The sequence below is a fragment of the Coturnix japonica genome, chromosome 7 (genome assembly GCF_054131305.1).
Source record: "Coturnix japonica strain WE chromosome 7, WE-NBRP24, whole genome shotgun sequence".
NCBI lineage: Eukaryota > Metazoa > Chordata > Aves > Galliformes > Phasianidae > Coturnix > Coturnix japonica.
This window is the reverse complement of record NC_140669.1, coordinates 4,416,621-4,431,418: the sequence shown is the minus strand read 5'-3', so window position 1 is coordinate 4,431,418 and position 14,798 is coordinate 4,416,621. Positions and strand designations below refer to the sequence as shown.

The 14,798-nt window shown below is 33.3% G+C and overlaps 1 protein-coding gene across 10 annotated transcripts in view; it reads right to left on the bottom strand.

Moving 5' to 3' along the window:
- The window catches only part of LRP1B (LDL receptor related protein 1B), a 553,348-nt gene that overhangs the window by 120,927 nt on the left and 417,623 nt on the right, over positions 1-14,798 (bottom strand). For 8 of the 10 annotated variants that reach the window (XM_015869156.3, XM_015869153.3, XM_015869152.3 and 5 more), the window contains 8 exons: positions 12,282-12,422; positions 10,487-10,612; positions 8,839-8,970; positions 6,858-6,992; positions 6,289-6,418; positions 2,817-2,943; positions 2,512-2,663; positions 2,097-2,221 (listed from right to left, as the gene is read on the bottom strand). In XM_015869156.3, coding sequence (XP_015724642.2) covers positions 2,097-2,221; positions 2,512-2,663; positions 2,817-2,943; positions 6,289-6,418; positions 6,858-6,992; positions 8,839-8,970; positions 10,487-10,612; positions 12,282-12,422 — 1,068 coding nt within the window. Of the gene's footprint in view, positions 1-2,096; positions 2,222-2,511; positions 2,664-2,816; positions 2,944-6,288; positions 6,419-6,857; positions 6,993-8,838; positions 8,971-10,486; positions 10,613-12,281; positions 12,423-14,317; positions 14,474-14,798 lie in introns of those variants that run through there. The other 2 variants (XM_085552974.1, XM_085552976.1) reach the window with 2 other exon arrangements.

The window sequence follows — 14,798 nt, the reverse complement described above, 5'->3', positions numbered from 1 at the left end:
TATGAGAAATGCTGCACTGCTGACATGCAAAAGTACGTGGAGAATTATCTGCACATATTTTTGCTCATGGTTGCTTTTAAAAAAAGCTTTTGAGGCTTAATTAGGCTAGAAAAGTTAATATCTGTTTGGAAGGATGAGATTTTGAGAAAGGCAAATATACGGAAGAGATCCTAAGGTTTCTACAGTCTCTCTTTGTAAACTTCAGTGATCCACACTCCGCCAGCTGTAAGTATCTGTACAAGAAGCCAGCTACAGAAACAGATTAATTAGGGCATATCCTTTCACACACGTATAACAGAAATAAAAGAGAGAAGACCCCTCATGAATAGCACTGCAGCAGGGATGGCTCATCAGAAAGGGTAAAACAGGCATTTGAAGAAAAGCACTGATCACTTCTCAATCTACACAGGTTGTTTGTGTGGTTTTTTTTCTTTACTTGGTTTTGTTTGCTTATTTTTGTTTATATTTGTTTTAGTAAAAGGTCATGAAACTAGCTAATTCCTTTTCCTTTTAAGGAGCATTACCTACTTCTAGTTCAGCAAACTTAAAAGTATACATGGATAATATAAAAGAGAGTGATACAGAAAAAAAAAAACATTCCAAAAGTATTTTTCACCTGTTTTTTTCCCTTTTGTCCTCCTGGCTCACTGACAGCCCCTCCCAAAGACATTAACCATTTGTACCCTAGTAAAATTTGAAAAATGTATTAAAAACTCATTCAGTTATGGTTTTCGAGCTAACATCAAAATTTTTTTAGCCTCAGTAACCATTTCTCCCATTCCTAATGCAACCAAATCAGTCAAGCTATCAATAAAAATCATTACATATAGAGAAGCATTTTTATCCAATTGCTCCATTTTCTTAGTTCTATACAGAAGGCCCTTCCAAGTAAGCAGACATTAACTATTTCTAGCCTTGTTAAAAGCAGTAACATCCATTTTTTTTTCTGTGGAATTTATTCTCTACAAAGTTTGTCTATGAAACTGTGAGAACACTTGAAGAACTCCTTAGCAAAATTAATACAAACATGTGCATTGTTCTCAAAACCACTCAAATTCATTTGAGAAGAGATTGGAAGGACTTTTTTTTCCACTGATTTTTAATTAGGTCTTCTTTCAAAATGCAAATTTATTTTACATTTAATGCAGTTATTTAGATAAGATGTATATAAAATCTATATCATCAGATATGTGATGCCATGACTAAAACAAGTTTGAGTGCTACCAACACTAGAAATATATTCCTATCACAAGTATCTTCTTTAAAAGTATCTTTTTCACGTAGCATTTTCTGTACTTTTTGAATATGTATTTAAAATTCCATCTAGTAGCAGCTCTAAGGAAATAACCATCATTTTTTATAGACTTCAGCTCACAGAAACACAAACACGTTGCTTATAAAGGTGATAAACTTTTGTCACTACTTTATCACAAATATATTTGCTTTTCAAAGCCCCTTCAGAATTAAAATTTTAGTGAAAAAACAGTTTAAAAAGATTACTCTTAGTTGGGGGGATAAAACTCATCGATTTCTACCATGGCTCTCAGGCAGTATATGATTATTGTCTATTCAACTGTAAAAGAAATTAAATGCAAATGATATCTAACTATTTACAACTATTCCCCCACAAAAAAAGCTGGACTCAAGACCAAGAAATCTTAGGAAATAAATATTTGAGACACAAAGGCTGAGCTTTTCTAGCTGTGAGAAGATGTATTGCTATCCAACAGAAATCTGAGACATCCTGAAATTGCTGTTATCTCAAGCACAATCCAAGGCCTACCTCATTCCTAAGTCTAGGGTGCTTTGAGGAGAAAAAAAAAAACAACAATACAAAAAGGAATGATAGAAAAGTATTTTGATTTTAGACTTTCTCCTTATAACACTCGGAAGGTTTTGGAAGAAACTTTACTACATATTTTCATAATAAATAAATCTTGCTAAAAAAAAATACTCTAAGGAAGAAAAAAAAAAAAGAGATATAATAAAATGTATTGCCATAATTCAGTGAGTATTTAACTTTTTATAAGTTTTAATACACAAGAAAAGTACCACCAGGTGATATTGAAACAATAGCATCCTTAAGAACAGCCAACCTTTCTCTCGTGCTCTATTAAAGACTTTCACTTCCTTCAGGTTTATTCCAAGGCCAGTCCTCATGGTCACAGCATCCGTGGCCTCATTCTTGTGGCCTCTTCTAATAGAGCCATTTGCATGTGCTCTGCCAAAAAAGTTGAAGATGTCTGATCAACAATCCTCAACTACTTCACACCAAACAAATGACTGAAGGGCAGTGGAGAGTTCATCTAGCAGAAGGTGAAAAACCTGCTCTCATCTATGATACTGGATATGCTTTAGGTTTCAGTATCAGAAATGCCCTCTCTTTCAAACCGCATAGCTTTCTGTGATCTGTTCTGTAACCTTGCTAAGGAATGGCTAATCCTACAGAGGTGAAGCACCTAGCACTGAAATAACATTTTGAGACTCAAATGCTTATGAAAAATAAATTACCTGTCAGACCAGTAGATGTAAGCTCCGAACACCGCAACTGAAAACATATCCACATTGCTCCCTGACAGCACAATCTCCCGATTCCCTCCACTCTCAAGGTCAATTCTTTCTATCTTGTCGGTACGAGCATCACACCAATATAATTTATTTTCCTGAAGATTAATTTTAAAGGAAACATCAAAAATCTTGTCCAAGCATTTCATTAAGAGTTACTAAGATAGCACTTAAGTGGAGGACATATTACTTTAATGAAACATAATAAATACTGTATGATTTAAATTATAATGGAAAACAGAAAAACTAACCTCATAGTCAATGGAAATCCCATTAGGCCACACAATCCCCAGGCTCACAAGAACAACCTTCTCAGATCCATCTAAATAAGCCCTTCCTATGCAAGGAATCTGTCCCCACTCTGTCCAAAATAAATACCTAAAACATTACAGAAATCACCTATTAAAATTTAGCATAAAAACAAAGAGGTGAGAATGTGTAATACTGGCCTTCCATTGCATACAAAACAAATTAATCATTAGAGTCAAATAGATACTTCAAAACATAATCATGCTTGTACATCTTTGAATAACTTTTAGAGGATAAACGTACTGGTTCGATAAAGTATTTTATATAGACAATTTTTTATTTTTTATTTTTATTTTTTATTTTTTAAGTTTTGTTACATATGAAGTAATTATTAAAGTCATAATTAATCAGTCAGTATGCAGTTCTGTGCTTAAAGAACATACTTTGGTGCTTGGGAGAATAAAACTAAATTAGAAATTACTGGAACGTAATATCTACTAGCAAACGCTGTGAGAAAAAGAGGACATGTATGTCAAAATCAGAAATGTATTAAATAGGAAAGCTGTTAGGGAATTGGTACGGGAAAGTTGTTTTACTAATCTCCCTTATGCTCAAAGGAAAAATTTTCATCTCATCTATCTGTGTATGCACTGCTGTATACTTACTGGCACAGATACATCACTGTTTTAACGTGAGACACTAGGATAAACATCTGCCTTGACCTCCTAATTCTCAATCTGCTGCTTTAGATATAGAAGAATGAGGCTAATGAATTTACAGATTAATCAGTGCTTCCTTTACTGAGATTGCTAACATCACTTTTATATATAACTGTAACTTGTATACACAGATCTGATCAGAGGTGAATATCCTTAACACAGAATATCAACTAATTATTGACTACAGAAAGGTGAGCATCCGGTATTCAATTACAATTGAATGTATTCAATGCACACAATACTCTCAGCCTAGTTATTTAAGCAAACCTATCAACATTAAATAAATGTAACATCCAGATTCTAAAAAAAATAATCAAGAAATCTCCAAAGAAAATCCTGACAAAGTAAGATATATGTCTTAAGACATTATTAAAACACTAATGGCTACAAATATATTGATATATTAACATCAGTAAATCATTAACTAGCATGGAAAAAAATACTGATCTTCCCAAATGTTCTCAGAACATATAAAATACTTGGACTTTTGCAGCACCATGCTACCTAACTGATGGGTATTTATATTGCAAGGCTAGAAGAATGACAACAATTTTACTAGGAACTATCCCACATATACGTTAAGTAGCTGATGATAAAATTTTGATGTGGTCCTAGAATTAACTTAAAAAGACAAAACAACTTCTGTCAAGAAAACAAAATTGGAGTTTGAACTTCAACAATGCAAATGCAGTTTCCACATGTCTTCAAAGGAGGAAGATTCAATGCCTAAGCAATATTTCAGAATGACCTTCACTGTATTTCAAGCACAGTTTTGAGTTTTGTCAGAATAGCTATTTAATCATAGAAGGAAAATGGAAACCAAGTTATGTTTGAAATGAATAACTATTCCTGATGAAGGAGAAGGACACTCCTTTCTAGCACTACACATTCTTAACTTTAAATAATACTATCAACTAGCTGAATGCTGGCTGTTTCATATGTTGGTATAATGGGTTGATTCAATGAGATCAAATAACTGCTATTTTCCTCCCCGTTCTCAAAGCTGTCAACCCAAGCTTGAAGAGAAATGAAAAATGTGAAGACAGGGCAAGGAGAGGGCAGGAAGGGAGGAATACTTCTGAATGTTTTGCCTGACAAAGGGAAAGAGATGACAATAATGCAGAGGATAAGCAGGCCTTTATCTTCCTCTATAAAGATACACATTTACTTCACTAGAAAAACATTGCTATCCCTAGTTACATGAATTAAATTTGATTGGAGTCACCTGAACAGAGCACGTTGTGGCATAGTATTAAAGAGAGTCCAAGCTTTTATGTGTTCACAGAACTTATCTAAGTATATTATGAACATGCTGAGGAAAACTACGCTGTAAATAAAATGCTGTTTTTAAGAAGTTTGGTTTGCTTTTCTGGTCAAAAGAATTGTATTGGATTCTTATGCAATATTCTGCAAACGTTGGGCTTTTTAATTCCTTTTTCTTTTCCTTCCTGAACATAAGAACAATCTGAAAACAAAGTTTAAATATATATATATATATATAATATAATAATTATTATAAAAATAATATAATATAAAATAATAATAATTATCCAGATTCTGAAGAACAACATAAATCTTGAACTGTGAACAGATAAGGCTAAGCAACCACTGGTGCCACATGAACCCAGTTGTATGGATTTGTGACATAAGTGACTGCATTATACAGAAAATAAAGCCTATTTTTACTTTCACCTTCATTTTAAAATGCATTTCTATTCTGCAAAATATGCAGTTTGATAAAACTATATTCTCATAATGGAAATTGTGGCAAGTTCCAGACAGCATTTTGCATCACTTCTTGTTGAGAAGTCAGGATTCTTCATCGCTAGAGATGCAGACTCCTCTGGTTCAATAAGGAAACTGCATTCCTGTATGTATTGTGATATTCACTTATTTGAGCCAGGGGAAAATCAGTGACACAGCTTTTTTTCTCTGGTTTTGGGAGGAGATAGCTTTTCAAATGCTTCTTTAAAACTTCGATGCACACCATGTGGTTTCCATTTTAGGAAAGTCAACTGTAGCAGTTAAGTCTGCTGAGTTGTAATTCAACTTAGAGAGTACATTTCATATTCCAGTGGGGGGGGGGAAGATGGAAATCCTTGGCAGAATTTACTGCTTTTGTCTTACTTGTAGCTCTTCTAACATGAGCTTTATAACCTGAAGGGATAGAAACTTCTCATTTCCTTTAGAGAAACATTATAGTCTCATCAAACAGTTGGATGAAAACTGATGTAATTTTTAAACAAGAGTTACCCACATGTTTATCTGACAAAGCTTTCAGCCACTCTGTGTAATCTCCTCGGTTGTTGCTGAGACATGTTACACAATACTGGTATTTAAGCTAAAAGAGAATATACTGTTACACTATTTCACCATCACACTGAAGTCTTCATTAGGTGGTGTAACTGCTTGGATATGCTGGAATCTTAAGTAATTAAGAGATTTAAACATATCTCCACAAAATGGATATGCTTCAGATAAAATGATTCTCTTAGAAACTGAAAGCTTGCACAGAGAAAAGATAGTTCTTTATTCAGATACAGACTCATGAGAATTCTCAGGATAGGTTAAGAACATTTTCTTCCACCTGGGCCCAGTTATGGCAAGATACATCCCATTACAGTACTTTTGTGGTTTATGAAATTGAAATGACTATGTATTAGGAAAAAAAAAAAAAAAAAAAGGCCTTGATTCCTAAAAGCTTCATTGCAAACATGCAGATGTTAAGAAAAATATGTAGCCATATTCATGTTACCCTTTTTCGGGGTGTACTGCAATAGATCTTGGTTGGTCCAGACCCTGGGATATGATTACATAGCGGAATGAGCCGTTGAGCCTGGCAACTTCAATTAAATTGAAGCCATGATCTGTCCAATATATGTTACCTGGGAAAAATATCATGAAGTTACTGAAAAGAGAAAACATCACTTCAGAAATGTTAAAATGTTACAGGCAAAAGTTAAAACCAGAAGCTAACTGCTATACTGTAAATTGCATGCATCTTGTATTTTAGCTTTTAGTCCTTTCTAGCCTTATGTTTTTAAGTATAAACACAATTGTGACCATCCACATAAGAAACAAATCATTAAATATTTTTTTTTCCACTTTAATAAAATCGAAATCACTCCACACAAAATAGAATGCACCACACCTCAAGAAAAACAACACACATTTGTGATATTCTGAGAAAATAATAACAGAAAGTATTAGATAATTCAAACACTATAAATTAGTATAGGCAGTAAAACAAATTTAGTCTTGAGCTGAAATGCAAGAGCATACAGTCAGAAGTCATAACAATACCTGACGCAAATGAACTCCTACCTGCTATCCAATCCACAGCAATGCCTTCAACTCTTCCCAAGCCATTTGTAACAACATCTTCTTTCCATGTTTGGTCCCGTTTAGATCTGCTAATTTTGTTGAAACCCATGTCTGTCCAATAGACTGTATCATTACCTATAAAAAACATAATGAAAACTTTTGGACTTAAGAAGGAAGAGAAGGAACAATATGCAGCAACTGAGTACAATATTACTTTCACTGACCATTTAAACTCAAAGGCCAGGCTGAGAATTTGAAGTGGAGAAAAAAATATTACTCTGTGATACCACGAAGTACCACTGGTAAATGGATGGGGCAAACCAAGTGATGACGTGTCAAGCAGAATTCCATTTATTTCTGTTGTCAGAGCTCAGAGCTATCAAAGCCATGTTGCAATATACATTGTGATTTGATAGAAATTAATTGAAGTCCTGCAGAATGAGGTACTTCAACTGGGAAGGTCATCCTCTTACAGCCAATGTTCCTACTGCCTCTAAGAGTTAGAATTTTTCTGTTGAAGCTGTCATACTCAAGACCCACCAGGTCAAGGGTGAAGGATCAAACATCTATTCATTACCTCACTTTTCCAGTTCACATATGAAGCTGCTGAGAATCTTTTCAAAGCTTTGCTTCCCAGTGACAGGTTGAGCCTTCAGATTTATTTTAGTGTAAGCATACAATAAATTTATTCAACAGAGAGTATGAAGAACCAAATAAGTGAAGCTGCAAGATGTAATATTCTCAAACTGGAAATGGATTCTTTGAACTCTGTTGAACAATACCTCATTGATAACATCGAAGCAATTACTAGAAAAAAATAACTCGGTGATAACTGGGCATAAGAATTCCATGCACTGACAGCTGACAATCACTCCAAAAGAAACTCTAGCAAATACCGCAAAAAAGAGACCAAAACAAGCAGCAAAGAGACCAAACAAAGCTTTAATTTCCATCATCCTTAAGAGATCTAAAAACCCCTCATTTTTAGGAGATAATTCTGATCTAGAAGCTGACAGTAGCAAATGAAATCTATTTCAGAAAGGATTCCTGTGAGAGCATGGCTTCTTTCTTAATCCTCTTTCTAGTACATTCATTACTGCAAGAGGAAGTTCACAAAGCACATGCTTCTAGAAAACATACTTAGAAGTAAATACTAACATGTTGAATATGCAAATCTAATAACCACCCTGTAGAATAAATTCAATATGATACATTGATATAACTGCTCAAAGATGTGCAAAGGCAAATAAATAAATATATTTTAAGTATTGATAGATGTCATTTATTCAATGCACAACTAACTTTCCAGTCACTACGTTCTATATATCACATGGATAATACTTTTTGATTTTCAGTTACCTCTTGAAATCTTAAGAGAAATCACACTTCATATTCACTCCATAGTGAAAAAATATCCACTATGTTAATTTTTTACTGTACTAAAAGGATTCCTGTGGGTTACAAATACAAATAATATGCTGTACTTCTGGATTTTATGGGATTCATCAGCAATGCCTCCTATTTATTTCCATAGAAATGACAATAGATACAAAGAGCACAAAAGCACTGTTTGGTACAGTAAACTCTTGCCAAAAAGCACTATTCTTCAAAGTGATACCATGCCCAACAGACACTGAATGTCATCCACAATGTAACTAAAGCTCTGAGCACTAGCTGGCACTGGTTTGAAGGCAAAAATACGCAAGCAAGAAGGCACTGTGAAATACTAAGTGAACCTGAAATTTTGCTAAGTAGACATACAAAACCATCAACAAAGAAGGTAGGCCAAAGGTAGTTAAGAGTTTAATGAGTTTAACTTCTTACTTGTTGGCAAAATATCAGAGATATTTGTGCGATGAAGTAGTCAAACTGAACAAGAAGGAAGAGTTCTCTTTAGAAGTTTTGAATTGCTTTCTATTCCATTTTTAAAGGCAGTAGAAAATATATAACATATACACAATAAACTAAACAGAATACTTACCTGCGTGGAAGTCTATGCCAACTGCAAATGAGGTTCCAGATATAGGCATTAAAGCTTCCATTTTATCATTTGGATCAAGAGGAATTCCTCTAATCCCTTCATGAACAGAATACATAACAAACGATTCTATACCTAAGGGAAAAATCAAATAGGTAAGGAATGCAAAATAGAAACTTTCCCTATTAACAACACTTGAGGAAGTATTAACAGACCGTGTTTTCCTATACTGTTCCGTAGTTGTCCTGATGATAAATCCAACTCTTAAATAAATAAATAAAAATTCCATGAATTATTATAACTTATTTCTATTTAAGTAATAGATAGAGTTTTACAAATAGGAGGGAATTACTATCCAACCTCAAGTACCACCTTACAATTAAGTAATTAATATTAATGAAAATTTAAGCTAAGAAGAAACTATTTGAATTATGAGGATAGATTTAAGAATATTTTCATGCATATCCACATGTTATGTATTTATCAAGAGTCAGTACCACAGGACTCAATGAAAGCACAACCTGAGACTCTGTAACATGACTTCTGAGGCATGAGATTCATCTCACCTCATTCGCCCATCCTTTACAAACAATAGAGGTACATAGTTTAAGAAAGTCGTTCTTTGCTTACTCTTTAAACATCTGTTTATGTGACATTGATACTCCTGTTAGGCTATTAATTTCTATTAAGTAAGAAGAAACAGTTGAAATGAATCACACCTTCTGAAAAACAAAATTATAGCAAGTATTTTGCTGCATTTATCTCCAAGTCCTTCTAATAAAACTCTTCCAAGTTCAAAGGAAATGACATAGCATGATGATATGAAACTCAAAATCTTGAAGTTCAGGTATGATACACAAACAGATGTCTTTCTCTTCACATGATTTCTTTAAGAATTTCTTTCTTTGCAAAAGTCCAGCTAGTAGAAATTCCTTAAGATTGTCAATTAAAATATTACTGACATAACATTATAGAATTTCTTCTAAACAAGAAGAAATCCATCTGGTAAATGAAATGAACAATACTAAACAAGTTTGCATGCATGGAATGCTACCTGTTAGCTTTTTCCACGATTCATGAAAAAATAAATATAGCAATAAAAATGCCTGTTTTAAATTGAAGAAAAAATGTTGCTAACTTACACATAACAAGCTCCAAGTAGAAAGCCACGTATGTGTTGCTTAATAGGTTGTTTCCAAGTAGTCTGCTATGAACTATATAGCAATACCTCATAGGAATAATTAACCATGGCACCTCAAAAATAAAACACCTTTCACTGTTTTGTATAACAATAAGGCTTTAGTTTTTTCTTATACAATACAATAGCAGTAGATACTCAACCTTGCAGACTGTAGTCTGTAATTTAGTTTTAAGATAAAGTGAATTACAAATATGTATCGCTCAAGTGATGGATCAGATGGTCTCCACTTCTAACTATTTAAAATAAAAAGTGAAAAATATACCTTAGTGTTTTCCACAAAAAGCTATGCATAGCTAAATAAACAAATTAAATGCTAAATTTTTCTCTTCACCACACTCAGCTCTTTTCTGTTTTCATCACCAAAATAAATAAAGTTTCTTTATAAATTACTCACAGAGCTGCCATAAAACTGAAGATAGTTAAAAAATAAATACCAAAAGCATTCCTAACCTTTGCAAGCCATCCGGTTTTTCTGGAGGTTGTAGCCTACTGTACAAACACAGGTTCTTGTGGTTTCTGATGTTGGTAAACAGAGTTGGGAACATCCACCATTATTGAACTGACAGGAGTTGCTACCTGGAACATAACAGGAAAAACACAAGAGGTAACAAGCTGAGCAGTGTATTCCCAACTGAAAAAAACAACCAACAAGGAGTGTTGCTATCACTGGTGGGTTTTTTGTTGTTATTTGTTTTTTAATATTAACAAAAAAGAACCGTTCAAGTAAATTCTTGGCAAAATTGAGATATGCACAAAATACTTCAGGCTACACTGTTATTCATATGTAGTCATGCAATACTCTTATGGTACTTACACACAGAGACAGCAGTTTTTCCCTTACTATCTTGTTTAAAAAAATAATTCAGTTTCTTGAACTTTCATTTTACATTGAAAGTAAATGATAATACTGAAAATATTACATTAAGTTAGTGAGCAGCTATGCTGAAATATTTTCAATGACAGTTTAAAAAGCATCTCTTATTCTGGATCATTAATGTGCCATCGATCATATTTTATTTGTTCATCAAATGCTATACTAACCTTGCACCTTCATGAATTACCTCTTGTCTAGAATAATTAAGATACCCTCCAATGTGATCTCACAGCTCTACACTCCTTAACTCAAACATTTACTTTCAGTGCACAAACACTTTTCAATAACACTTTTCAATAAAATATGCAATGAAGAGTACACAGAATACAACATTTTTATGTTTTTATTTTTTAATGACAAATCACCAGGACTGAACCTCACTTATGGATGAAAAGCATACAGTTTGTACACCTGAAATATGGGAGCAACTGCTGAAGCATACATGGCTTGTGTATGAAAAAAGTTACTGACAATGTCTAAAATTACTGCACATCTGTCAAAGACAATTATACATAATTACACAAACACCGCATGTATGTTAATAAAAGCAGATACTAAATGTTCCTCCCTACCTAGAAGCAGGCTAATAAGATATTTGGACAACTTATTGCCAATTGGGCAGCTTAGCTCCATAGTTAGACTACCAATTGTCCATTAGAAATCAGACAGCATAACTTGATCATGTATTCACTGGTAAGCTTCTCCACAAAAGGAGATTTGTTTTCTGGAGATCTCATCCTCATCTCCCTCAATACAACCATCAACACTTTGAAAGCAGATGGATTCAGTAATAATCTATTTCTAAAAAATCTCCCAAATATCTTCAACTCTAATAACACCCAAACTCATAAAAATATGTGCAGCATAACTTCAAACCACACATATTCATATTATATCAATTCCCACTTTGCCAATTAAGCTCCAGCAGTATTCTTAATATTCCCCTGTTTTTCTGCCGTATTTTCTGTCAATTTAAATGCATTAAAAGACCTTAAAGGCAGTAGGTAATCTAGAATGTTAATAACTTCACTTATATAAATCGTATTTATTTAAACTTCCACTAATTTGAGATGAGGTGCACATATCATCACTAATTTTTGCAAAAAAAATTTAAGCCTAGGCTCTTCATAGAACTCCAGCCATCACTACAGTGTAATATGTAAAGTATCTAATAAATTAAAGTACACAGAGAGACATAATCAATTACCTTAAATCAACAATTTATTCAAAACTAAAATTTTTTAAGGTATTTCAGAATTGAATTACAATGACAAATTTTTTTATTTTCTTTTTCCCTAAGAAGCTTTGGAAAGTACCATGGGAAAAGATATCTGACAACCTAAAAGCTGGTTAAAAATGTTTAAAGTTTACCTTGTTGTGCTGCTTTATCGTATACTTTCATATGTACAACACCAGAAGTCTTGTTTCGTAGGATAGTTGGGTTTCTTCCATCTCGTTTGTTACAGGTTCCAATCTGAGCTAAATTCTGGTCTGCCCACCAAAGCTTTTTATCTGTAACAAAATTCAAGTTTTGAAAACTAAGAGAAGTGATCATTATTAATTATACACATTTGATAAGTATGTTGGAAAAATCTATTGAGCTCTTTTCTTTTGAGCTCAGATCACATGTAAGAAAAAGCTGTGAATTATATGCACTTTGTAATTGAAAATTACAAAACATTACAAAACACATACTCAGTACTACTGCTAAACATGATTTGTCCACAGACCTTTCTATATCCATTCATTACGTATGTGAAGAAAACAGGAACTCAAGTTCCAAGTTTTCACTGACTTGAACATTCAAATTGTTATGTATGAAAACAATCATTAAAAGCATTAAGAATCTTGTTACTGTCTTAAAGATTGAAATCACCAACTTCATATTGATAACAGTAAGAAAAAGGATTATCGTAAATTTCACGTAGTATTAAAATAATAGAAAAAGCATACATGAGTTATGAAGATTTTCCTGAAATTCAGGCAGGATTCTAAGTGAAATAAGGCTAGAAGTTGTGTTGGATTACTTTTTCCTGTACTCACATTGGTTACAATGGAATGTGAACTTTCATTAAAAATAAGATACAAATATCATATTACTGTAAAAATAATTTTCCTAAGAATTGGAACAGATAAGCTATTTAAAGGAAACTTCAAAAAACTGAAATGTAAACAGGAGAAATATATTGTCTCCGCTTCACTTACATCACTTCAGGAAAATATTATTTTGAAACATCATTTCAATATAAATATTAGTTTTGTTTGGAAAAATATAACATCTATCAGTGCCATTTTCATTGTCATACAACAAACTGACTCAGTGCCTTCTGGAATTCAGAGCCTCTGTAGTTAATGAGCTCGTTAGTCTTTTTAACCTAACAAAATCCAACAAAATACAGTGGTATTAATGGTTTATTGTTTCCTTAGGGTAGTAAAGTAGTTTCAGTACTTTACCTGAAACCTCCTTTGGGCAGTATCCCTATCAAGTTTTCAATATTTGAAGTTTCATGCACAAATACAAGTGAGCTATAAAATAAGTTACAACATGGACAAAGTAAAAAGCATTAAATAAACGAAAATATCACACATTTTAAGATGACTTGTCGAGAAATAGTAAGAATAGTAAGAAAAATTAATGAAAATAGAAGGGAAGAGTATGAAAAATACACTTCCAAAAACCTTTTATGAAGCTCTCAAACAAAAATTTTATTTCCTATTGCTAAGGCATGGAAGACAGTAAAGGTTGAAAGGAGATGAAATCAGAACTCTAGAAACGTCCTTCAGTCTTCTGCTATTTCTTTGTATTTGTATGCATTTAAAATGCTTAATTAGCTTTAGCACAGATCTGAAGGATGACATCAAGACCTTAGAACAATGTTCCACAACAGCAACCTCCTGTCAGTGTTTGAAAGATGACACTGGAGTGACAATGGATATTCTTGTGACAGAGACTAGTCAAGTGTCATGAACTAGGAATGCCCAAGAACTTCTCACCCTCGCATCACATCTGAGACGATCACAACCTCAGAATCAGGCTACTGAAATTGACCATGACATGTTTTTGTGACTTGCTGTGTGCCAAGAGAGAAGCAAAAAAGCCTTTGAAATTTCACATACAATGCACCAGCATTATATAGAAAGGATGAGATGCTTTGCTTAACACAAATGTTATCTTCTACATAAATATCTTCCATGAGTTCCATGGCAGCAGTTCAGTCTATTGAAAACTGAAGTATGAACTGAAATTACAAATACGTATTACTAAAATGCAAGTATTTCCAAAAGAATAATGCAAATAGTAATAATGCTTTCTAATTTTCAGACTAAACAACTACAAACTTTAAGTTCCAAAACAAGAACTCAGCTAAATCTTTGCAACTGAATGTTCACAATGAAGAGCTCCTTACCTAACCAATGCCAAGGCCTTCAGTTGTTTCCCTTATAACAATTTTTTTTTTTTTTCATTTTTATCAATAAATTTCAGCCAGCTTGTTCCCATCTATTCATCAGTCTCAATGGTTGTTGGAATCAAAGCAAAACAGTCCTTTTCTATCTGGGTGAGACTGAAACACAGAGCACACCAAACATACAGAAAACACTTAGCCATTGCTAACTCTTAATGTCATCCTTCAGACATTGCATAAACGCATTATTTCAGTGAAGAACTTCTGGATGTTTCTAGCTCTGGACAAACAAAAACAATGCAAAGCGCTGCTAGCTATTTCTACCAGGTACAATAAGAACATTGACATCCTGATTTCCATTTTTCACAATAAAGACATTAAGTATTTTTGCTAGTGCTAATAATTAAAATACCAGAAAGAAAAGAGGGGATATATATCAGTGCACAGAACTAATGTAATCTTTACCAAGATACAGATTTACTTC